The sequence below is a fragment of the Cupressus sempervirens genome, chromosome 3, assembly GCF_028749045.1.
Source record: "Cupressus sempervirens isolate cs-2001-9-10 chromosome 3, ASM2874904v1, whole genome shotgun sequence".
NCBI classification, from domain to species: Eukaryota; Viridiplantae; Streptophyta; class Pinopsida; order Cupressales; family Cupressaceae; genus Cupressus; species Cupressus sempervirens.
The window spans coordinates 574,460,774-574,486,187 of NC_143120.1; the positions used below are offsets into that span (position 1 = coordinate 574,460,774).

The window sequence follows — 25,414 nt, forward strand, 5'->3', positions numbered from 1 at the left end:
TGACTTTATTTTGTTTTCCAATCTTCTTTTTAGCTTTTCCAGCTCTTACTGTATGCTTTCAAATTTGTTCTAAAGGCTCATTTTTTGTGGTTTTTCATTGTGATTTTGCATCTTTAGTTGATCAAATCCATCCCCAACCAATTTCAATTTATAATTTGCTCTAAAATATGACTATCTTTCTCCAAGGTTTCATCAATTTTGTTGGGTGGATATTTTGCAACCGACAGTTTTGGGTAAAATCCAGTCGCAAAATAGGATGACTAGCCACAACGTGTGAGACAAAATCTCTCCTACCTTAAAGGGAAGGCTCCCCCTTCTCACCATTCCTTGGATCAACTCAAAGTAAGCAAGAAGTTGACGGATTTTGTAAAGGGATGTTACCAATATCCTTTCCTCTTAACTTTCAGGAAAGAATCCACTTACCTGTGGAGCGAGTAATGGGCAATGTGAAATCTCTAACTACACTTCTATCTAATAGTTGGAAAGGGTGATACTGATAAACCAACACTAACTCAAAGGCTAGCTGAAAGTATACTAATTTGGCTCTAAGTCCGGTCGTAATTCTATATCAATAAGCTTTACTATTGGGGCACGAAAACTTCCAGAAGTAAAGATATCCTAATTATTTTGTGAATCAAGAAAGAGATATAAGCTACAGAAAAAGCTTCTAGTCTATATATCTTTACAACCACTCCCAGTCAAAGCTTCAAATCTGATTGCTTTCTAACTCTTTTTTAAACTCAATTATCAGGAATGCAAAACAACATGTGAATCATGCAAATTACAATCAAAGCTTCTAACTTGCACAGGTAACAATCTCACTCAATCAAAGTTGAGTCTCAAGTGATTCTTTGTATTCACTTTTCTTTCAAAATGGTGCTACACAATCAAAGTTATGCTTGCACAATTTCTCCAAAACTCTCTTGCATACAATAAAAGATGATTTTACAATAAGAGAACACTCCCTTATACAGGAAAAGGAGTTGAGAAAAAGATGGAGGAAAAAGTGGGAGCAACTCAACCAACTTTGATCGAGTCTAACTAGAAGAGAAATTATTGGATTACATGTAACTACACATGCAATTAGCATTACAAGTAATTACATAATTCCATGCAATGCAACCTCTTTGATCTACAAACAGAAAAAAAAAAATAACAATCTTAAAGATTGTTCTTTAGTGCCCTAAATTTGATGATGACATCACGCACTGTAGGAAGATCTAAAATCTCCATTATCTTTGATATTGCCTTTATTCTTACTGCATATGCATATGTTGATTGCACGATTTTGGAATTTGATGATAAGGAATCTCATAGATGCTTGGCTAAAGACTTGTATAGAACAAATCTATTCATTGTATGAGAACTGAAATCATCAGAATATAAATCAGCATTAACACTGATTGTATATTCTGAAGTCGTCCTTTCAATTGTAATCAACTTATCGTGTTCATCAAGAATCTGACATCCCATTTGCTCTAAGTCACATGTGATTCCTGTTTCTATTGCTTGGCAATCTTCCAAATTTGCTTGCAACTTTGTCACAAGCTTTTTCAGCGTCTCCTCCTTGTAACCTATGAGCCCATGACATCTATAAAACATTTCACAAGATGGAAGAATGTCACATGTAACCATGGCATCTAGATCAAACTTAGCAATCTCATCCCAGTCATTAAGAATCCCTTTCAAAGCGTTAGCTTTTTGAATCAAAGAAGAAATCAACTCGTGTTCCATTTCATCCATGTTTTTGATATGCCTAAGGACTTTAATAGTATCTATAATAGCTTGAACTCCTTCAGAAATGACTACTCCTATTCAAGACTTTGCAGCTTCTACTATCTTTCTTTCCCTGGATGTCTAAGACACAACAACATTTTGTGAAGATTGTTGTCGAATAACTTCATTTAAGCGAGCAACCTCCTACTTGAGCTGATTTTTCTTTTCCCATAATTCATGATTGCTCTTTGATACATTGGCAAGTGCATCTTGAGCATCCTATAAGCAACCCAGTTGTGACTACTTTCTGATCTATACCTTGGTGAACTTATAATCAGAACGCGTAAGGTCTCCAATAGGCTTATCCACCAATGGCTCAGCAACCTCTATGAACTTGGTCTTTTCTTAATCAACTAGGATCCTTGAAACAATCTTATCTTTCAAAGATTTGGACTTAGTTTTCTTAATAGGAAGATCATTCGGGGGTACGACTACCTTCCTTCTCTTCATTGTGCTCTTGCTTAACCATGCAAGCAAACTAAAATTTTCATCTGTGGAAGCAGTACAGTGGAGACCATTGGCATTGATGTTGATTGTATCTCCGTTGTGACAAGCAAGATTCGGTTTGCACAGTTGAATTCATAGGGGCATGATAAGAGGATTTTGTCATGAACAAGTCAAAACTTGTTAAGGATGTATCAAGTTGATAAACTTGACCTTCTATGAGAGTTGGAAAATCCTCAAACACATTCCCCAAATGTTCACATTGTTCAACCATTGAAATGGGAGGAGTTGTTGAAGATATAGGAAGAGCCAATGTATTGACTTATGAAGTTGGGATGGAAGTTGTGAAAACAGTGGAAAATGAATCCATATCATCATCTATCATACCCAAACAATGCGCTTCCTGCATGGATGGTTCATGAGTTTGTGCAAGTCTCACAGGAGATATGATCATGACTTCTCCTTCTTCCTTTTCATCTTCTTCATTAAGTTCTTCGTTTGATTCTTCCTCTAACTCTTGAACTGGTTCAAAGGTCTAAGATGATTTGAATCACTTTCCTCCCTTCAACTTGAATTTGAGAGATTTCTTTACATCAGAGGAGGAATCACCATCTTTACCTGTGGTTTCCAATGGTGACTTCCTTCCAAGAGGACTAAAACTTCCACAATCCAAACGCAACTTTGAATTGAACCTTTTAAGACCTTTGATTTTCAACCACTTGTTGGTGTTTGCCAAATCAAGGAGAGATGTACCTTCCTTTTGCTATCATTGAATAGGGAAAGGGCATCGTTTATCAAAACCAGCTTGATGATATTCTGGATCAAGAACATTACCATCATCTTCCACATGGAAATTAGATGGGATCTCGAGCATATTAAGATCAAAGATCTGTTGCAAAGTCAATCTGCAGCAATCGATTTTCATCATATCCAACTATGACTGCATATCAATCCAAACATCTTCTATATGATGAACATGAGTAAAGGCCCTCTTAATTTGAGAATTCATTGCTTTATAATCAAAGTCAAATCTGGCTTTGAAACTCTTCAATGTGATTGTAATAACCACCCCTGTTTTTTCTTTTTTTCTTTTTTTTGAGGAGACTTGTAGACTACTAAGTATTATCAATTAGAGTGTTATTTTCAACATGGCATTTTGACAAACACTTCACAACATACAACAATTAATATGCAAAGTCTAGAACCTCCGTATTTGCTGATAAAATATTGATTTTGCATAAGAAATGATTACATACAATTGCCTTATAGGCTGCAGCAAATATTAAAACTAGTATTTGACAATTACAATGCCTAAAATGAAAGATATGATGGAAGGAACCTGGAAGTAGTGATCTGCAAATGAAATGACAGCATCCTAACTTTTAAACAGCAAGAGTGAGCAAGAGAACTCAATGCAACACTATTCATGCACCGTAGTAGCAATATTTACAGCAACGTAGCAAAAACACTATTCACGCGCATTGTAGCAAAGTCACTATTCACGACACTGTAGAAAAAACACTATTCATGCGCATTGTAGCGAAAACATTATTCACACGCACTGTGGCAAAACACTATTCATGCACACTGTAGCAAAATTACTATTCACAGGAACTGTAGCAAAAACACTATTCATGACTACATAACCTGAACTTCAAAGCTCTTAAATCATGTGTAAAATCACCAATAAATCCCACTGTGTTTCCTAAATGAAAACACCTGATAATCCTCTTGATTGTGTCTTTCAACAGCGAAGAGAATGCTAGCAAAGAGGGGTTTCGTCCTCCAAGCCCAATAATTAGATTTTCAGATATCCAATAGCATAATAGTAATATCATCCAAGCATTCCTCAACTCATTCGAGCCAAGAGAACATAAAGTTGTCAAGGAAGTCGACTTTATTTGCATAAGCAATGTGGGATAAATGGGAAACACCTTTTTAAAACAACTTTATAATTGATAAGTCCTTTATTTAATTATCAATTTATAATAAAGTAAATGAACTTCGGCATTAAAATCATATAAGAGTCGAACTCAAAATACCATGTATGATAGCTTGTCGAAAAGAGCTCAACCAAACCCACCAAGCCGAACTGTGGAAATTTCCATATCACTTGACTCCCACTGACTTATTATTACATCCCAATTTTTGCCCTAAAATTGTTAAGCTGTTTATAGCCGTTGAACCAAATTAATTTTTCATGTTCATGTGAAATCGAGTTAGTTCATTATAACTGTTGTTATATCATGTTAGTTATAGTCGTTATTTATTTCTTCATGTTCATGTGAAATTGAATCAGTTAATTATAGCCGTTGCATCGATTTGATTATTAAAGGAAACTAGTCAGTTAAATATAGTTGTTGTGTTCATGTGAATTGGAATTACTTAATTTTAGCCATTGTACAATGAAATTTCCTAACGATCACTTTATGATTTTGTTTAACAAATTACGAATCTTGAATTGATATTTTGGCGAGAATGTTGTTTAAAAATGTTTACAGGATGAATACCGGAGAGAGAGGGGAAGCATTACAAAATGAGGTCATCGGAATGAGATGGTCATAAGATTCAATCATCAGGAATGACAGGTTTGACCTAAAAGTCGCCCTGGCAAGATTATTAGGACTTGACAATAAATTTCTTGGTGGAAAATCACATGAGCTAAAATTAAAAATTAAAAACAATATAATTATAAAAATAAACAAAGTTCTTACCTTTATTAAATTTATTAAATAATAATATCACTTAAGATTATTTTACTCTCTCAATTAAGATCATAAATAAATAAATACAAAGTGGCACCATTACATTAGAATTATTAAACCAATAATGCCACCTTGCAAATCCATATTTATAAACTTAACCAAAATGATATAATAATATTAATACATGGACTCTTCATCTTTCCTTTTCATTTCAATTTTTCTTCTTTTCTTATTTTTTCTTTTTAACCAAATGATAAAAGAATTTGAATGAATTCTTGTAACGGCAAGGAAGCCGTAAGGTCAGCTTAAAATATATTTATGTGAGCTTTGTCGTGTATTGGCACCATATACCTAGATATCCGACTTCTTTCCTTGGAAAACTTTCATCAAGTTTCCTTGCTTTGTTATAGTGCCAACAGCACCCAAATTTTATCGTTTTTGCATCCCACAATCAGTTGCACTCCCATGAAAATCTAGGAAGGAGGCGTTGAGACAGTAACAGCAAATACAACTGCAGAACCAATGTGTCATGTAAGATGGTGTCTTACAATTTCTTTCCTTTCTTTTTACCTTGCACAGTTGAGTCGACTTTTTATTTACATCTTTTCCATGCTATGTTAGAACAAGTGTGTTACGTAAGATGGTGCCTTACCTTTTCTTTCCTTTTCATTTTACCTTGCACAGCTAAGTCCACTTCTATTTAAATCTTTTCCATGCTATGTTATAATATGCCATCCTCAATAGAATATCTGTATCCTTCTTCTTAAGTCTGAATTTACACTCACGTGAACTGAAACAAGCAAGTACCTTAGTTCAATTTAGTCATTTGTCCAAAGCAATTTCTTTCAATCGAATGTCTTGAAAGAGCAGAATACAATTAAGTGTACCAATCTATATGAGTAATGCCTGAAGATTTTCATTTAAAAACTTTACTTTTTAATCTCTGAAAATGTGATTCAATAACTGATAAACAATACTGAGAGCACCAAGGATATCACCCGGCTAATGCTAGAATGAGGTAATGAAGGTGCAAGATATACTATTAAAGACAAATGTTCAAGCACCAAAGAGTCACCGACTTGATGGCCTGTTATGGTGAGGAGGTGTAGATGAACCTATAAAAGAAAATACATGAATGAAATCAGTAACCATTATTATATAAATTAAATCTAATAAAATTGGCTCATACAAATTCCACTTTCGAAATTAGTTATCAAGCTGAGTGGTGGAGATCGGGTTATAAACCCACATTTTGAAATCCTTGGCCAGGGTGGTAATAGGCAGACTTGCCACAACAAATTGATCATGTTGTTGTCCTGATGCTTCAGTTATTCTTCCGAATAGCTGTTGGGACCTCAACTCACTTGATTACTCCGATGGCTTGATCAATGAACGTCCCATGCCTGACCTCGGGGTAGAGAGAACCGTTCTATTAATTTAGAACCTGTGGGGATAAGTAAAAAGGTTCGCAGTTGGGAGGTTAAGCCTATGATAATGCTTCTCCTCTCACCAAAGCCAAAGCTTGGACAGCCAATCTAGAAAGTCTTACAACTAAAAACTGTATGTCTACTTAACCTAAAAGTTTAGTATTTTTCCTTTCAAGCTACAAGTTTTTTTCATTTATTAAAAAGTTAGATATTTTCTTAAAATTTAGTTAGTGTTCATAAGCATTTTAATTCTACATTTTCATTTCAGTAAATTAAAATTAGATCAGATTTATTCACAGCTAAAAAGTAATGTAGACTTAGAATTTAGACTTTTAAACCGTTAATGATTTCTATGTCATGTGAATATGAAATATGTTTCAGTTAGATAAATGTTGAAGTTAGTTAGTATAAAACCAGCTATTACACTTACTAAAAATAGTAACTCCTAAAAATACTGCCAAATGAGCTCCCTAATCACTTTATTAGCCTACGGAAGCTCCCATCATTACCTAATCTACTGACCCTGATGGTCACACTAGGTAGGGGACATTACAGTCTGCCCCCCTTGAAATTGCTTGTCCTCAAACAATCTCAATTCTTGATGCTGCAATACCTGCTCTTTTTCCCAAGTAGCATCCTCCTCTGGCAGGTTTCTCCACTTAACCAAGTATTCCTTAACTACCCTATTCCTAAGAGTCCTCTCTTTGGTATCCAGAATAGCTTCAGGGACCAACACAAGCTTACCCTCCTCATCCAACAGTGGCAAATCTGCAGAACGCATAATTCATTGACCAATGGCTTTCTTAAGTCTCGACACATGAAACACATTATGTACTCCACTGCCCTCCGAAAGCTCAATCTCATAGGCGACCACACCCACTCTGTGAAACACTCTGTAGGGGCCATAAAACCTAGGCTTCAGCTTCTCGGCTCCACTTTTCTTGAGCGATGACTGTCTGTATGATTGTAGCCTCAAGTAGACCATATCCCCTACCTCAAAACTGTGTTCTACCCTGTGCTGATCAACGTACAACTTCTGTTAATTCTGAACCTGTTGTATCTTCTCCCTGAGCTCTTTCAGGATGTCCTATCCTGCAATAAGTCTTTGGCTTTGGGCACTCTGTTGTCCCCTAAAACTAAATCGATGAAGCTAGGTGCTTCATAACCATATAGTGCCATGAAGGGAGTCATGCTAAGAGACATATGATAAGTGGTATTATAACAGTAATCTCCCATATGCAGCTATCTGACCCAAGCTCTTTGTTTCCCTCCACCCATTTATTCACAATCTCCATCTGCCCATCTGTCTGTGGATGGTAACTAGTGTTGGGTGTAAGATCTATACCACACAACCTAAACAATTCTTGCCAAAAAACACTCATAAATTTACTATCCTGGTCACTGACTATGACTCTAGGCAAACCATGCAACTTGAATATCTCTCTGAAGAAAAGATCTGCCACCCGTGTTGCTGTGTAAGTGGATGGAATAGCAAAGAAGTGAGCAAATTTCGTCAAGCGATCTACCACCACATAGATGCAATCTCTCCCTTGCACTTGTGGTAAACCAGTGATGAAGCCCATAGAAATGCTTTCCCATTTCCCATCCAGAATGAGCAAGGGTTGTAGTAAACCTGCAGGAAACGTGTGCTCTCCCTTATGCTGCTAACAAACAACACACTCCCTGACATACCTCGGAACATCATCCTTGAGCCCTCTCCATGAGAACAACTCTCGGATCTGCCTATAGGTCTTGAAGACCCCTGGATGCCCAGCTATTGAGCCCTCTCCATGAGAACCGCTCTCGGATCTGCCTATAGGTCTTGAAGACGCCTGGATGCCCAGCAATAGGTGCATCATAAAATGCCCTCAGAATCTCCTCTCTAAACTATGATGTAGGGGTCAAATAAATCCTATCCTAAAATCTTATCAACCCATCCAACGCCGCATACCTGTCATCTTGAATGGTGCCTGCAACTACCACAAAAGCCCAATCATCTCCTACATACTCCGTTGCAATACGATCTCTCCAATCTCTTGAAATTTCTGCTAGAGCACATAAGGTCTCCGAGATAAAGCGTCAACCACCACATTTTTCTTACCTTTGACAAACTCTATGTCAAAGTCATAAGCTTGCAATTTGGTAACCCATTTCTGTTGTCGGTCATTAAGATCATGCTAGCCCATGAAGTATTTAATACTATTGTGATCAGTCTTGATCACAAAACGTCCACCTACCAAATAAGATTGAAATTTGGCCAACGCATGCATTATGACCAACATTTCCCTATCGTAGATAGAATAGCTCCTCTTAACTCCTCGGAGCTTCCTACTCTCGAAAGCAATGGGGTGTCTCTCCTGCATCAATACTGCCCCTATCCCATCTCCTGCAACATCACACTGAAGCTCAAATAATTTCATAATATCAAGCAGAGCTAGAACCAGACAAGATGACATTATTTGTTTGAAGTGGTCAAAACATCTTTGGGCTGCCTCTATCCATGTGAAGGCCCCCTTCTTGGTGAGATTCGTCAAAGGTGCGGCAATCTATGAGAATCCCCTAACAAACCTCCCGTAAAAACCACATAAACCAAAGAACCCCTTAAGTTGTGTGAGGTTTGTGGGAGTAGGCCAATCCACAATAGCTCGAATGTTTTCGGGATCAACTCGAACATCATCTGCACTAATGATATGCCCAAAGTAAAGGAGCTCGGTCATGCCAAACTCGCATTTAGATTCCTTAGCATACAACAACTCTCTCTCCAAAAAGGATAACACCTCCTCTAGATGTTGTATGTGCTCCTCTGAAGTCTTATTGAAGACCAAAATGTTATCAAAGAAGATCAAGATGAATCTCCTCAACTACCTCCTGAATACCTAGTTCATACAACTCTGAAATGTAGGGGGTGCATTGGTTAGCCCAAATAGCATAACCATAAACTCAAAGTGGCCATAGTGACATCGGAAGGCTGTCTTCTCGATGTCCTCTACTCTCATCTGAATCTGATGGTATCCGGATCATAAATCAATTTTGGTGAAGAAGCATGCCCCATGCAGCTCGTCAATTAGCTCATCAATCCTAAGAATGGGATACCTGTTTTGAATTGTTTTCTCATTCAGTTCCCTATAATCGATGCGCATGCGCATCGTCCCATCCTTCTTCTTTACCAAAACTATTGCTGAAGCAAAAGGGCTTTTGCTAGGCCTAATGTGCCCCATCTCCAACAACTCCTTAATTGCCTTCTCCATCTCATCCTTTTGTTTCTTAGGATGACGATAGGGAGTAATCATAACTAGTTTGGCTCCTTCCTCGAGCTCAATAACATGCTTTATCCCCCTGTCAGGAGGAACCCCATGTGGAATCTCGCCAAATACTTTAGTGTGCCTGTCAAGTATCCCCTGGATATCTAGTGGATGACTCTTCCCCTGTGGCTCCCATGAAGCTGGCATAGTGAAACATTCTGCTGCCCACTCTGCCATTATGCTGAAATAGTCTCTACATTCTCCTCAGGGAGACTACCCTGCAACTACCATCTGAAAGTCCTCTGAGTACAATAGTTTTGCCCTCATGCTGGAATCTCATCTCCAATTTTGCTAGGTTGAGTGTGAACTCAACTAGCGATGCCATCCATGTCATGCCAAGGATGACATCATAGTCTCCCATGGCTACTACATAGAACTCATAGCCATCTCCAAACTTGATGTGAAGATTAGATATCCTCTGAGTGCATAATAATTTGTCACCATTAGCTTCCATAACTATAAACCCAACATGCTCCTCTGTCTATAAACCTCTCGTAGCTACCAACCGTGCATCAATGAAACTTTGTGTAGCCCCAGTGTCAAAGAGAGAAATCACTTTCTGCCCCTAGATAGTACCCTTGACCTTAAATGTGATTGCCTTTTGAGCCCCCATCAACCGTGCCAACGACCTATCATCCTTAAGAATGTCATTCTCCTCTGGAGTGCTACTCTCCTCTGAATCAGAGTGTTGTTCCTCCCCTCTGACTATGACTCCTCCACTAAAAAATACTCGATTTGATTTGCCTTAGCTTTGAGAGGGCACTTATGAGATAAATCCCAAGGCTCTCTACAATGAAAACATAGCTTCTTCCTCAACTCATTCAAGGTGTCATTGTCCAACTTATTATCCCTTTTTGGCTGAGCATGCTTGTGAAAAGATTTTTTGTCCTTTTCCTTATACTTCTTCAGATGTGAATCCCTATGCTGAAATATGCTCCTAAAAGAAGGTGCTAAGTCACAAGCCTTCTTGGTGGCCTCCTGTGATGTAGCCAGGTCATGCCCCTTGACCCAACCTCTTAAGGGACTGAGAGTCCATCCATAAATAGCACTACTAATCTCCTCTCTGAAATATCTATAACTAACACAGCTAACCTCTAAAATTCACTAATGTATGTCTCAATTGATCCCCACTGCTTGAGTTGTGCCAACTCTTTAAACTGTAGCTCAGGATCTTTGGTATCAAATCTTTCTATGAGTCTCTCCGTGAACTCCTTGTAAGATGTGATCTGATTATGCCCCATGGTTACCATGCCATGATGCCACCACTCATGCACTGGACCATCCAAATGAATAGTTGCATACTTGATAGCCTCCTCCTCAGGCATTGGATTTCACTGGAAGTATGTATCTACCTTCTGCACCCAAGCTCGTGCAGTCATCTTCCCTGAAGCATCATAATACGGTAAAGAAAGTTTTCCAACTTTCTTTCTCAGCTCAATGTTTTGATTCCTCCCTCCTGCTCTAGGCATGTGTCTCATCCTTACGTCCATGTCATCTCTGAGGGAAATATCTGCCTAGAACTCCAATCCACTAGCCTCCCAGTCGCTCTTGAATTGATCCTGTAACTCGGTAATCTGCAGTTCATTTACTAGTTGAACCGGATCTCTGGGTGGGAAGGTGGGTAGAAGAGGTCTCAATCTCACTATTCGAGCTGGGCGTGCAACATGTCTAAAGTTATCAGCCTCATTCCCATTGTTGCCATGTCCGTTATTATTACCATTAATGCTATTCTCAGGACCATTGTTGTTGCCTCGGCCTCCATTATTATCTTTGCCCCCATTTCCATTGTTTGCATCACCTGGATTAATATTGACGCCCATCTATCTAGCCATAAGCTGCAACGTCATATCCATTCACCTATTCTGCTCCTGTTGCATACGCTGCCCCTCCTCTAATGTACCTAGTAACCGTTTGAACATTACCTCCTCCTGATCAGGACCGGCATTCCTACCTCTGCCTAGTCCTATATTCTTGTCATCTCGGTCACCCATATTGTTGTCTTGTTCAAAGAATATCTCCTTTGTGTCTATATGACTGGATTCTATGTCCACCTACACAGATGAACTAGACTACTCGCTCTGTGAGTCATAATCTTTGTTGTCTTGCTCTGGTATGGCAGGAGTAAATGGCCTCTATCGCATGCTCAAACATACATTCTTAACCTGTTTTATTTGTGACTTTAGTGTTTTAACATTTCATCAAACACTTTTCCCTCTATCCGGTTGTTCCAAATTCCCTATAAGGCTTCCACAGGATGGCAGGACTTAAAGCTTTGATACCACTGTAATAACCACCCCTCTTTTTTCTTTTTTCTTTTTTTTTTTGAGGAGACTTGCAGACTACAAAGTATTATCAATTAGAGTGTTATTTTCAACATGGCATTTTGATAAACACTTAGCAACATACAACAATAAATATGCAAAGTCTAGAACCTCCGTATTTGCTGATAAAATATTGATTTTGCATAAGAAATGTTTACATACAATTGCCTTATAAGCTGCAACAAATATTTAGACTGGTATTTAACAATTACAATGCCTAAAATGAACAGTATGATGGAAGGAACCTAGAAGTAGTGATCTGCAGATGAAATGACAGCGTCCCAACTTTTAAACAGTAAGAGTGGGCAAAAGAACTCAATGCAACACTATTAATGCACTGTAGCATCACTATTCACGGAACTATAGCAAAAACACTATTCACGCGCACTATAGCAAAGTCACTATTCACGGCACTGCAGCAAAAACACTATTCACGCGCACTACAGCAAAAACTCTATTCACGCACACTGTAACAAAACACTATTCACGCGCACTGTAGCAAAATTACTATTCACAGGCACTGTAGCAAAAACACTATTCACGGCTACATAACCTGAACTTCAGAGCTTTTAAATTATGTGTAAAATCACCAATAAATCTCATTGTGTTTCATGAATGAAAACACCCGATAATCCTCCTACTTGTGTCTTTCAAAAGCGAAGAGAATGCTAGCAAAGAGGGGTTTTGTCCTCCAAGCCCAACAATTAAATTTACTGTGTTTCCTGAATGAAAACACCCGATAGTACTCCCGACTGTGTCTTTCAACAGCGAAGAGAATGCTAGCAAAAAGGGGTTTTGTCCTCCAAGCCCAACAATTAGATTTTCTAGAAATCCAATAGCATAATAGTAATATCATCCAAGCATGCCTCAACTCATTCCAGCCAAGAGAATAAAAAGTCCTCAAGGAAGTCAACTTCATTTGCATAAGCAATGTGGGATAAATGGGAAACAACTTTTTAAAACAACTTTATAATAAAGTGACTTAATTGATAAGTCTATTATTTAATTATCACTTTATGATAAAGTAAATTAACTTCGGCATTAAAATCATATAAGACTTGAACTTAGAATACCATATATGATAGCTTGTCGGAAAGAGCTCAACCAAATCCACCAAGCCGAACATTGGAAATTTCCATATCACTTGACTTCCACTGACTTACTAAAAATAGTAACTCCTAAAAATACTACCAAATGAGCTCCCTAATCACTTCATTAGCCTACGGAAGGTCCCATCATAGGCTAATCTACTGACCCTGATGGTCACATTAAGTAGGAGACATTACAGTGATCAATTGAAGTTTTGCTTCCATGGCTTTTGCATTGTGTACAGTATTGATCATGTAATCACCAATTACGAGGGGTTTCGCAGAAGAAATACCAAAACCTGGTCTATGCAAAGCATGTTGATCAAATTGAACCTCCATGAGTTGTCTGGCCAATTCCATTAAAATGATCCTGTCAGTAGCATACCTAGGTAAGGTACATGGTTCTCCTTTGAAATACCCAACTCTTAAATAAGTAAAAGTTGGAAACTAGATTAAAAAACGGCCATACTGATTAACCTTGTCCCACACTTCATCAGACACCCTTTTAACAAACAACTATCTATCAAACAAACACCGAAAATGTCCAAAAAATGCATCCTGAACTCTTTTGTAATGGTACTTACAATTAGTCAAAGTAATTCGATCATAGTATTCCCAAAATGGAATTTGAAGACGATCTCCCTTGGTTGAAAGTCCAGAAAAAGATCCCATAGCAACATTAATATAGACAAGATAAGAATTCATGTATAATGGTGCCGATGTTCCTACATTGAGCAACTACTGACACAATGCAGTGCTGATAAGTTCTCCCCAAAAGATATGTTCCTTATTATCAATGATTTGAAAAATGAACTTATACATCCATGGTTGAAAATCATTAGAATCCTTGAGACCACATATCCTACTGAGAAGGATAATTAGGTCTTTGTATTCTAGCTTGAAACTAGATTTGTGAATGGTTTTTGGCCATCTTGAAAAATCGTTTCACTTGGAATCCAACCAATATAGATTAACATACTTCTGATAATTTCCCTTATTCACATTCCATATCTCCAAAGATGTCTCTTTGGTCAAATCCACACACTCTGCACTCTGCACTCTGTGGCACTTTGAAAAACTGCTCAATAACCTCTAGAACAAGGCTTATAATAACATTACCATCAGCATCCTTGATGGTTTTTGACTTCGGACTGAAACGCTTTACACATCCAATAACAAATTTCAGCTCCAGGGCAGCCATGGGAAATGTGGACACCAAATGAATATTACTCCTTTTGATGTGTTTCATTTCATGACTAACAGGAGCTTCTACCCTTCGCAAGAAATCAGTCATGTCCACATGCCCGATCTCCATATCTAACACACTATCAAGAATAGATGTAACCTAGGATGGAGTTGTGTGAGCCAACTCCTTATCATATTGATATTTCATTTTGTCTTTCAATCTTGCAGATGGGGGCATCCCTTGTGCTTGTGCTGCAACGTGAAAATTCCAAAATGTGAACACATCATCAGAGGATTTTGCTTCCATAAAAACGTCAATTCTTGATCAACAACAAAGCTTCAAAGTATAGATTAGACACTTCAAAGACCTAATGTGATGGTCTTAAAAAGAGATAACATGCATATGTGAAGGCTGGAGTACGGCTTGAGAGGATGAGAATACGAGGTGGAAGTGAACCTCTATGAATATGCTTTAAGACATGGAAGTGGAATGCATGCAAATGAAAACTTTTGACTTTTCAAAAGTGTCTCTAAGTCAAAACCGAGTTTTCAAGATGTCATTGCACGAAAAGTGAATTACATGTATATGTAACATGTAAGAGGAACGGAAACTGAGATGACATGTAAATGTAAATGGAAAGTGAGTTTACATGTAATTGCATGCAAAAGATGAGATGCAATGTGTTGTGACATGAAATGGGAAATTAGATTAAATTGCTCATGAAGTATAATGGGGGATACGGAATGAAATGATGCAATGTGCCTTGGCATGTAATGATGGAGGTGGAATGAAAAGATGCACTTGCATTCGTTGATGGTAGATGGAGTGAAATGAAATGTGATCAAGCTCTTGGAAAAGAATTTGCAACTTCTTCCAAATGAAGAAAAACAAGCAAACAAGAAAACAAACACAAAAGAAACACATACCTTCAAACATGTCAACAAGCAAGCTACTTCAATATGCAAAGTCAAATTTGGAATTTGGGAAAAAACCAAAAGCATAGAAATGAGACTTTTCATCATTTTTAAAGGGGAAATGCACTTTTCATGACATCTACATCAACAAGTGCAAAGCATCAAGCTAAAACATGCATAAAATAAGCAAGATAAGCATGAATTAATTAGCAAGAAGGAAAATGTCCACTTGCTTGATGATTATATGCCAAAAATGAAGGATAAAGAAACTTCAACTTTGAAAATCTTCAAACAAACTTGGACTTCTTCAACCTTGCAATGATGAATGATTAATGAGCAAGAGATGAGGCGTTTTTCATGTATATGCCGAAAAACGTGGTCAACAAACACCAAAGCACAAATTGTTTTTGGCAAAATGCATGAAAAGAATCTGTTTTTGACAAAAACATGGTTTCATGAGGGCATTACATGTAGCTTTTTCATCTTAGAATGCAAAAACATGACCCTCAATGCATTCATCACACCATCAAAGGCCAAAACAACCTCTATTAGAGCCAAAATGTGCTTGCAAAAACCCCAAATCTGACTCCAAAAGAGGTTGAAATGTATCATTTTCCACATGGATAGGGATGCCAAATGCATGGAAATGCAGAAACGCCTCTTGAGGAAGAGATTTCAAGACATTTCATGAAGAGATCTAAGATTTCTTTGCAAAAACATGTTCTTAGAAAGAACATACATGGACATTTTTTCCCTTGGAATGCGAAAACGGGTTTTTGAGATGCAAATGCATGTGTTAGAGAAAAACACACTTTAGAGATGCACATACATGTTTTAAAAACATGTCTTAAGCTTCCTTTTACCCAAACGCACATTTTGGGTGCATGTCAACATGTTTGAAAAATATGCATTTTGGTCAAAATACGGGTTTCCAAGATGCATATGCATGTTTCCTAAGCAAAACGCACCTTTTTGGTGTCATTACACATTTTAAAACTTTCAAAAACAACCTCCAAGGCAAAATGCAACTTTTGGTGTCATTGACATGTTTCAAAAATATGCATTCAATGGAAAAAACTACTTTTTAGTGTGTTTGCATATTCTTGCAATATGCATGTCTCACCTTTTTGGTGTGATTGCATGTTTTTTGCAATATGCATTTGCATGTTTTTTATGCATTTACATGCATTTCCATTCAAAATCACACCTATTGGATGCAATTGCATATTTTTTATGAAATGTGCTTGTAGACATGTTTTGCACAACTTAAGTGATGAATTAAGCACGTCAATTTAATTTTTGATGAGATATTACTTAAATGGGTCATAAATAACATTTACACTATCATATTTAAAATATAATGTGCAAATATCACTTTTAAAAGTAATCTTTACTAGAGCATTTGATTTAAAAATCAAAAATTAAATCAAACTATATAATTTATATAGTCACTTAAGTGAAAAGTCAAAAAGTAAGTCAACTTTAAAATATAACAAAAAGTGCACTATAGTTACTTTAAGTGAAAAATCAAAATCATAAAGTAACTTAAAAACATAACATAAAGTGAATTTATGTTATATTTTCAAAAAGTGAATGTCAACTTAAAAATATAACATGATTTTTTTAATTCGTGCAATTGCATCAAAAAGGTCCACTTTTTGGGCACTAAATTGGTCATATCTTTTGATTGCCAACTCCGATTAAGTCCTAAGATAGATCAAATCGAAGGGAAAACCGAAAGCAATGACTTGAACAAAACCAAAGGACCAAAACCCAACAAACAAACATTCAAAAACAAGAAAAAGGATGTTGAAGGCTTCAAAAATCAAGCATAGGCTCGAAAAATAGAGAAACTAAAAAGACTTAACGAAAGCCTTCAATAAAAGGATTCGTTATAGTAATCGGAATCGAATGATTGATCAATACTAACCAATTAAATAATGAATTAAACTAAGGGAAATGCAAAACTAAGTTAAAAAGTTCCATACTATTACCTACATTTTGTGGTGACAAAATGCAGGACCACAGATTTTACCTTTCATTCTTATTTTCCACTAACTTCACCAACTTGGACTCGTGAAATGCCCTTATGTTGGGGCGGAATTTGAGCACTTGTTAGGATTTTATTAAAAGAGGACCAGAATTTTGTAGTCTCTCGAGATTAAGAGGTGGTTGGATTCTGCCCTCCTCTCGAGACTATCTCAACATATGTTTGAACTCTCAAATCCCAGAGTCTCAAGTCCTAACTCGTCCACTATTTCTTGTGCAGTTCCTCATATGATCCCTCAAACACAGATAAGTGTTCCTCTGACTATTGTCCAGTCAATGTTTATGTGCTCAACAAAAAGCCTTGAATCCTAGTGTTCTATGGATACTTGGGAGACCTGATTCTCACCAGTAAACAAATGATATGTGGCCCCTTGAAAACAGGTTGTTGGAGGGTTCTCGCATGGATGTTCTTTGTGCATCTTCCCTTCTTGAAGTATTTTCTCTTTTAGAACCACTTGATTCCAGAAACATAAAGAATGCTTGAATATATTTAGCTTACTGGCACAAACAGATCTAGCTTGAATATATTTTGGCATAGAGTCACCATCAGGCTCATTGTAAAGGATACCCAAAAACCATTAATAATCTTGCTTGGGAGCTTCCAAATCATGCAATGCATCTCCAGACAATTTCAAGCATCGTGATTGTTTGTCTTGTAGAAAGAGCAAAAGATTATGCGTTATCCCTTGATTCTGCCCTTGATACCACTGAGCTCAACCTATTTGCTGATACTATTATTTCATGTCTATCACATCAGACGCCAATTTCTTTAATAAAGGCTCATCGATGGGAATTGGAACCATGGGCCTGATGATATCTTTTCTGATTTCACTAATTTGCAAAGCCTCTCTTCCAAAGACTCATTCACATGCAGTGGTTCTCTCCATTAATAGATATGATATATCACTTGATGTTAACACATCGATGATCACTTTCTTAGTGCTTTAGTTGCACATACATGTTGCTATCTCTATTAATTGAAATGAATTCTTAAACAAAAAATCCTCATAGAAGATATTCCAACTGTATTTCTCCAAATTCATCTAATCCATAGAAATGAATTCTCCTACAATGATGCATTATACTGACCTCTAAAGATTCATATTTGTTCTCTAATTAAACATGCTAAATTCCCACCTCTACCAAAGATATCCTCTAGCATAGGTCAAAGACCTAGTGAATTCTAAGATGAATTGCAAGGTAAATCTAGCAAGTTGCATGCAAGTATTCACTCAGTAATTCAAGACAAACTGCAACTTCTGACAAATTCATATAGAATATACAGGCAGAAAACACACAAAAACCCTCTTCATTTTTGTTTTCTCATTTATGCAATTGTTCTTTTAACAACTTTGCATATATTTATCGATGGTTGGTTAATATTTATAAGTGACAAGATTTTCTAAATAGAAAAACAATGTAGAAACATAGATTGCTTTTAATCACAAATCCAATGACATTGGGAGAAAGCCATATACCTATGCAAGAAAGCAACTCCAAGGTTTGCAAGTGCATCCAAATAATCTGGCACAATGGATAACAGAGAAGACAAAACAGAAACTGCACTCTGCAAATCAACATTATACTATGTCAACCAGAGAAACCTTTTGGATTTAAGAATATAAACTACAGCCGACAATATTGTTATCCAAATTAATAAGTCAATCAGAAAATACTTATCGATTAGCCATAGATAATACAGAGGACATGAGTTTTATGAGAAAGAAAAAGAAACTAACCATATAGTATAAACAGAGAAAACTCAAAATTACAACCTGGACACGGCCTGTTCTGAGAAGCAGTAAGCCAAGGGTATTCCAAACAGATGCATGCCGATCATCTGCCTGTACTGATTCTTTCAGCTTGCAAACAACATCTTCAATTACATCCTTTTGTAGTTCCTTATCCAAAGTACAATGATCTCCAACAGTACCTTGCAAAAGACACTGACAATAGCATGCAAGGAGATAACTATGCCTGTAACAAAATATATACAAGAGGATTCTGAAGAGAAACTTGCCGGATAGCTGATATCAGACAAAAAATCTTTACTTAATTGCAATCAAATTTGACTAGGATGGAAATCAAAAATTTGAAATGACAACTTATTATAACTAAATCTTTGAATTGGTCAGAACCTTTAAATGTGGCCATAATTACAAAAACAGGTCCAAGCTGTAGAAGCCTAACACAAAATCAGGTGGGTTTCCATCTATACAAGAAATAGGGGACATGAATGACCATGAACATATGATATACCCAGTTACCAGTTATAAAAAGATTGTTCATCAGGGCTGCAAGTTCAGCTTTTATAATACCAAGCACACCAGAGCAATGGCAATTTTACCAAATCAATTTCTAATAAAATGTTTTACCTTGATTTCAGTTCAACATTTCCTGCAGAAGAAATATTTCAAATTTCGTAATGACACTATATTTGTATGAGCTCCATACAAAACATAGAGCATTTGGAAAAAGGCTGTTTTAAGCCAGGATATCTTCCATACCTGGGCATGGTGGATCTGAACTAAAGAAAGTAATTGACCCCTGCTTTGTCCTGTTTCTTCTTCAGATTGCGCTAAAATTTCAGTTGATTTCTCATATGAAGACACTGCCTACATATATAATTCAAGCACATTTATGAACTGTATAAACTTATTCGCCACTAAGAGAAGAGTTAGTCACTCGAATAAACATGCAATGACCATACTGAACGACTAACCTTAGTAGGCTGACCCATTCTCTGGTACATAAGACCAAGCACAAAATGTGCATGGGCATTTTTGGGCATCTTGCGAGCAACGTGTACCAGACCCTATCAGAAACAGCAGAACAAGGTAAAAATAATGCTCTTTTAGGTGACAAACTTCAGATATATGTAGTCTATGGTTAGAAAGTGGGATCAGATATATCATGACATACTTAATGCAGTGATATCCAGAGTACAGAATGATTTTCTGTCACTAATTATTATGAAAGAGTGATTTGTAATCATTCCCCTCCTGGCATCTCATCTATCAATCAATGTACAGCTTTAGTTTAATTAACAGAAGTTGCATCAAAGCCAATAGAATTTGCTGGAAACATATACCATTTGTAGACAGCAAAGTAACAACTATCTTATAAATATATTTTAATATTGAAACTAACTACATTTCCGGCTTATGCCTTAGTTGGCTGAGTACTGTACTAATATTGTTTTGATGGTATCAGTCAGTACCAGAAAATTGTAGTCCAACCAGCACACTTCTTGGCCAAGCCCACTATAATACACAGAATTTTGAAAGGGTAAGGGCACTCTCAAGAATTTATATATCTCCCTGTAGCATGGCATTGTGCACCACCATATATGAGTAAAGAGCACTATCAATGTGCATCCCAATCATCTTGTTATATGTTTACAACTTGACAAGTTTGATCATAAAAACACTTAATTTCATAAACAAGTGCATTTTCACAATTGAATCATAGAATCAAGTGTATTTGCACAATCTGGACTGAGTCATTACAAGTCAATATGAGCTTACATTTATCACCATCTGAAGATTCAATATCTGCCTCGTTAAAGCCAACATTAAAACAATTAGCCATTTAACCCAAAGTAAGGATTACATGATATTTTCATTATATGCTTGATGATGTAGTTTGATCCTACAACTATTCCATTTGATCAAGAAGCTACCCTCAGGTGAGTCCTCTTTCAGCATGATATCCATAGAATTAAAGATGACAAATTTAATAGTTTGGTATCTCTTACATAAAGGATAAGATAAAAAGTAATAATTATACCTATTACCATCATTGACACAGCTTTCGCTTGCACCTCACAATGGGATTTCCTCATCATTCACACACATATGATACCCTTCAAATTCACATTATTATATGCATGCATCAATATGTTCCATAAATCCATATAATATCTACATTCACAGTTTCTGGTTATAGGAATTATTACACACTGACAGAACAGTAATTGTAGCTATTATGGCTAATCACCCAGAAAAGTAAATCATGCAAGAAACATAAATAAATTGCTCCCTAGAATAACTTTATTTCTGTTGGCACAAATACATGGAGATTCTTTACCAGAACCTCTTGTACCAGATCAAGGTACACAATGCACATAGCATGGCAACAGTTAGATGGCCATAGTCAGGATTACAAGAACTATCAAATTAAATTGGAGTTAACAGGACCTTGTGCCATGGTCAGAAAGCAACAACTAGGTGAAGAAGATGGTCCAGGAAAGTAGACTACATTATCATTTAGCAATTGACAGAATTATATTCTAAATTTCACTACAGCTTTTTAATGTTTGACAGTGGGAGATGTTATAGGCACACGCTTTGCAGTTAAATTCTGTTTATGAATTTTATTTTAGACGTATTCAGCTATTTGGTAACTAGAAGATTTTAAAATCCTGCATTTAACCTCACATGTGCATTACAAGAACTACCGAGTTGGCAGATCATTGCCCCACTAGCTGATATTTATTTCTGGATATAGAAAAATAATTGTATAAATTCAGAACATGTTAAATAGTTGACTCTTGAATCAATGCACAATCTAATAGAAATCAATAAATAGAACCATTATTAAGATCATTTCAATATGATGAAAGAGAAAGAAATAAAGACAATATGCCATACTTTCAATTAATAAGAGAAGAAAAGTACAAAGTATGTCCCAACACATTCCCAAAGGAAGAATACCCTTGCACTGATCCCAAGAGATGGCTGTTCAAATTCAGGGTTGACCTCTGTCTGAAGCTATTAATAATTAGAGAGAAGCTAAGCTCTATTACAGGATTGGCAATAGCATTCAGGAAATCAATAGCAACTATAGTGGGCTACATCACGAACATACCTGTCTGCCTTATTATACCAAACAGAATAATAAAGAAAAGAAAACAAATTATATCAATGTCCACAAATCACCAATAGAAGATCAAAGGAACTGGAACATGCATGAGTTATACTAGAAAAGACTTAGGGCAAAGGGGGAAGGTCAAAGGAACTGGAACATGTATGAGTTACAATAGTTGTTACATCCCAATTTTTGACATAGCTTGAAATATAGCCGTTGAGGTTCGCATTAGGTCAGTTGGCAATTTAATTTGATATAATCTGGCGAAATGGTAAGATAGTTGGTCGTTATGATTTCAAGTGAAGATGACATGTTAGTTTTAATCGCGAATTCATGGAATTAAGATGAAAGGTTAACTGTTATGATTATTTATGATTATATAATTTATAATTTAATTACAGAGAAATTCCTTGCAGGGAGCATGTCAAAAGGGTGGAAACATTGTCAAAAAAAAATTAGGCAAGGCATCACCATCACTGGGCAGACGGGTAAAGAACCCAACGATTTGAAATAGAATACATTTGCAGGACTTGCATGAGTTATTTAATAATTTAATTAAAATAATTGAGTTAAAATATAAAAATGTATCTTAAAGGATTTTAATTTATCTTTCCTTATACTATTTTTAATAATTATTTATTACGTACGTTTAAATATAAAATCATTTAGCACCATTACAATTTAATAATCAATTAAGTGATGTACATATTAGATTTTAATGATTATAATAACCTTTAAAACCTTTCATCTTCTTTCTTTCTTTCTTTTCCCTCCTTTCTTTATTTTCTCTTAAGTCGATTTGAGGGTATTTGAATTGAATCTTGTAACCAATGGTAGCCGAAAGGTTTGGCCCCATTCTATATTATGGATTCCTTATGGTCTTTTGGCATTCTTTTTCCTGTACTTCATTGGCTTCCTTTCTCTTGGTTTCCCGAATTCATTGTTAGCTGTTTGCAGAGGCTGAACTCGGCTCTGATTATAATTCCACCTTGAATCAAATCGATATTGATTCCACAATCACTGAGCCAGGATAGACAGGTTGATACCAGTGGGGGCTCTTCTCAGGATTTGGATTAAGAGAGAGTCATGTAAGATGATCTAACTTTTGTAAATCGTTTTATGCCTTCCTTGGTATTATGACTGTAAAAACTTAATCCTTGAGCCGGTTGTTTAATATGGGAAAGAAAACCCCATTTTAGTACATAAGATTACTGTACTTTAATACCAGTAAGTTGTTTTCCTTGTGGTTACGAATTGATGTATGCATGTTTCCAGACTTAATCATTGAAGTTTTCCGTGTTTCTAGTCTACTGACTATTTTCTTTTAATATTATTGCAATAATATGTGTTTAATCAGACGTTTTCCTTCATTATCCAATTGTGTAAATTATCTGATTTTTTTTCCTTATGTGATAACGTTACACTGATTTATATGAGTTTGATGATTTTCCTTAACCTTATACATATCCAAGTATGAATTCTCTAAAACATTTAAGATCAATGACTAGAAGGATTATCATCCAGCTGGATATCAATTACAAGATATTAGGTCATCCAGTATATTCATATCATTGATTGTCCCTTTTAACTATAAACTGTCTCAATTTGAAAAATGGAAATTGCAATGAAGTTTAGGATCTAAACTCTTCCATTTATACTCAATCTAGAGATGAATATGAAATCATGAAAAATCCAACATACTGGAACTAATATAATCACAGACTGAATCATGGTGGACAGTAATAGATTTCTAGTTATTGAAAACTGTTCTTATATCATAGATGTTTTCTTAATACATAAGAGTGTATCAATCATGCATAAAAGAGATTGAAAAGCAATGAAAGCTGTGAGTAATTAAATTTAGCTTAGAATGTTACACATTCAATCATACCATACAAAGATGAAAATATTATCTTGAATCCAAACATCATGGAACTCACCAGGCAATATGGTGAAGAGGTGGAGTTAATTAATTAGACATTCAATTATGAGATCTTTTAAGAACATAATTATGTGATCATAGTTTGTGAATGCTGGGTGCATGTATAATTGACAGAGCCGCCAGCTCTGAGAACCAGCTCTGAGAATTCCGAAAATCTAGGACTCACCCGGTTGTGTAGCCAAGAAGATGGGTGATGAGGTGTGAGAAAGGAATCCCAAAAATATGAATCAGTATCAATTATGACAGTTCAATATTTATCATACAATATGAATTAATTAATAGCTCATGCATATTCCTGTTATTGTGATCTCCTGCTGCCAAATCGTATGGTGAGTTAATTACCAGGAAGTCCAGAGGATGGCAAGATGTCCCCTGTCTATTCCGAGCAAGAAGGGCCTTTCTCATTAGAGATCGTGTGGGGATAAATTGTGGTCCAAGGTCGGGTGGTTAAGCCCCTAACAATGTTTCATCTCTTCCCAAGAAGTCGGACATGTGTCAGACAGATATAAGCTATGCATTCAATTGTTTATCGAAAACAGGTATTATCATTTTTATTTATGAGGTAAGATTAAATTGAGTTAATTTATTGTTACCATTATTTTACACCTAGATGCAAGATATAGAATCGTGGATTGTTTTTCATTTATATGGATATCAAATATAAGTATATTTCTAACCTTGAGTTACTGTCATAGTTAAGCAATCGGAAGGAAAGGAATTTAAAGCCCTATTTGATTCCGTCGTCGCAGAAGCCCTAAATTGAATCCGTGGTAAATGATGCCCTAATTGATACGGTGGTATGTGATGCCCTAATTTAAAATATAGTGGTATTTATCATATGATTTTTGAGATAGCGGTTTTAGATGTTAGTCATGTGAAATTGTTATAGTGTATTTGTGGACTAACCCGGGTGGATGCAGAAGCATACCTAGTTGATTTCAATCTCAGTTTTTCCGAGGTAAGTAGTTTTCAATTCCTGAAATTAATTTCATTTGATGGTACTTCAAGTTTTTTTTAAGTTAAGAAATTTTGTCTGACTGATTTTAATCTTATTCACATGAACCTGAAATGATATAACTGTCTTCCTATGAAGTGAGGTAATAACTGTATTCTTTGAGTAAGATAGATGTTAATCTAGACCAAGGAAATCGAGATGTTACAATAGCAAAGACTTAGGGCAAAGGGGATGCCTAGACTTGAAGAAATAACAATGCAAGAAAAAAAGGAAAAAGAAATAGACACATGGGACTTAACCTAAAAGAAGGTAACTGGAAAAGAAGTAAAAGCTAAGTCACAAGGTCCAAATTCGACACCAATAGAATTCTGATGAACTTTTGGCTTCAAAAAAAATTGACGATAAATTCGTTTTGTGTAAATTTAATTTCAAAACA

At 36.2% G+C, this 25,414-nt stretch overlaps 1 protein-coding gene across 1 annotated transcript in view; it reads right to left on the reverse strand.

Annotated features, from left to right (window-relative positions):
* Positions 1 to 25,414, reverse strand: part of LOC149567726 (tetratricopeptide repeat (TPR)-containing protein) — a 217,655-nt gene that overhangs the window by 151,660 nt on the left and 40,581 nt on the right. The window contains exons 3-6 of the mRNA XM_089820990.1: positions 19,935 to 20,027; positions 19,720 to 19,827; positions 18,988 to 19,158; positions 18,691 to 18,779 (exon numbers count right to left, since the gene is read on the reverse strand). Coding sequence (XP_089677116.1) covers positions 18,691 to 18,779; positions 18,988 to 19,158; positions 19,720 to 19,827; positions 19,935 to 20,027 — 461 coding nt within the window. The remainder of the gene's footprint in view (positions 1 to 18,690; positions 18,780 to 18,987; positions 19,159 to 19,719; positions 19,828 to 19,934; positions 20,028 to 25,414) is intronic.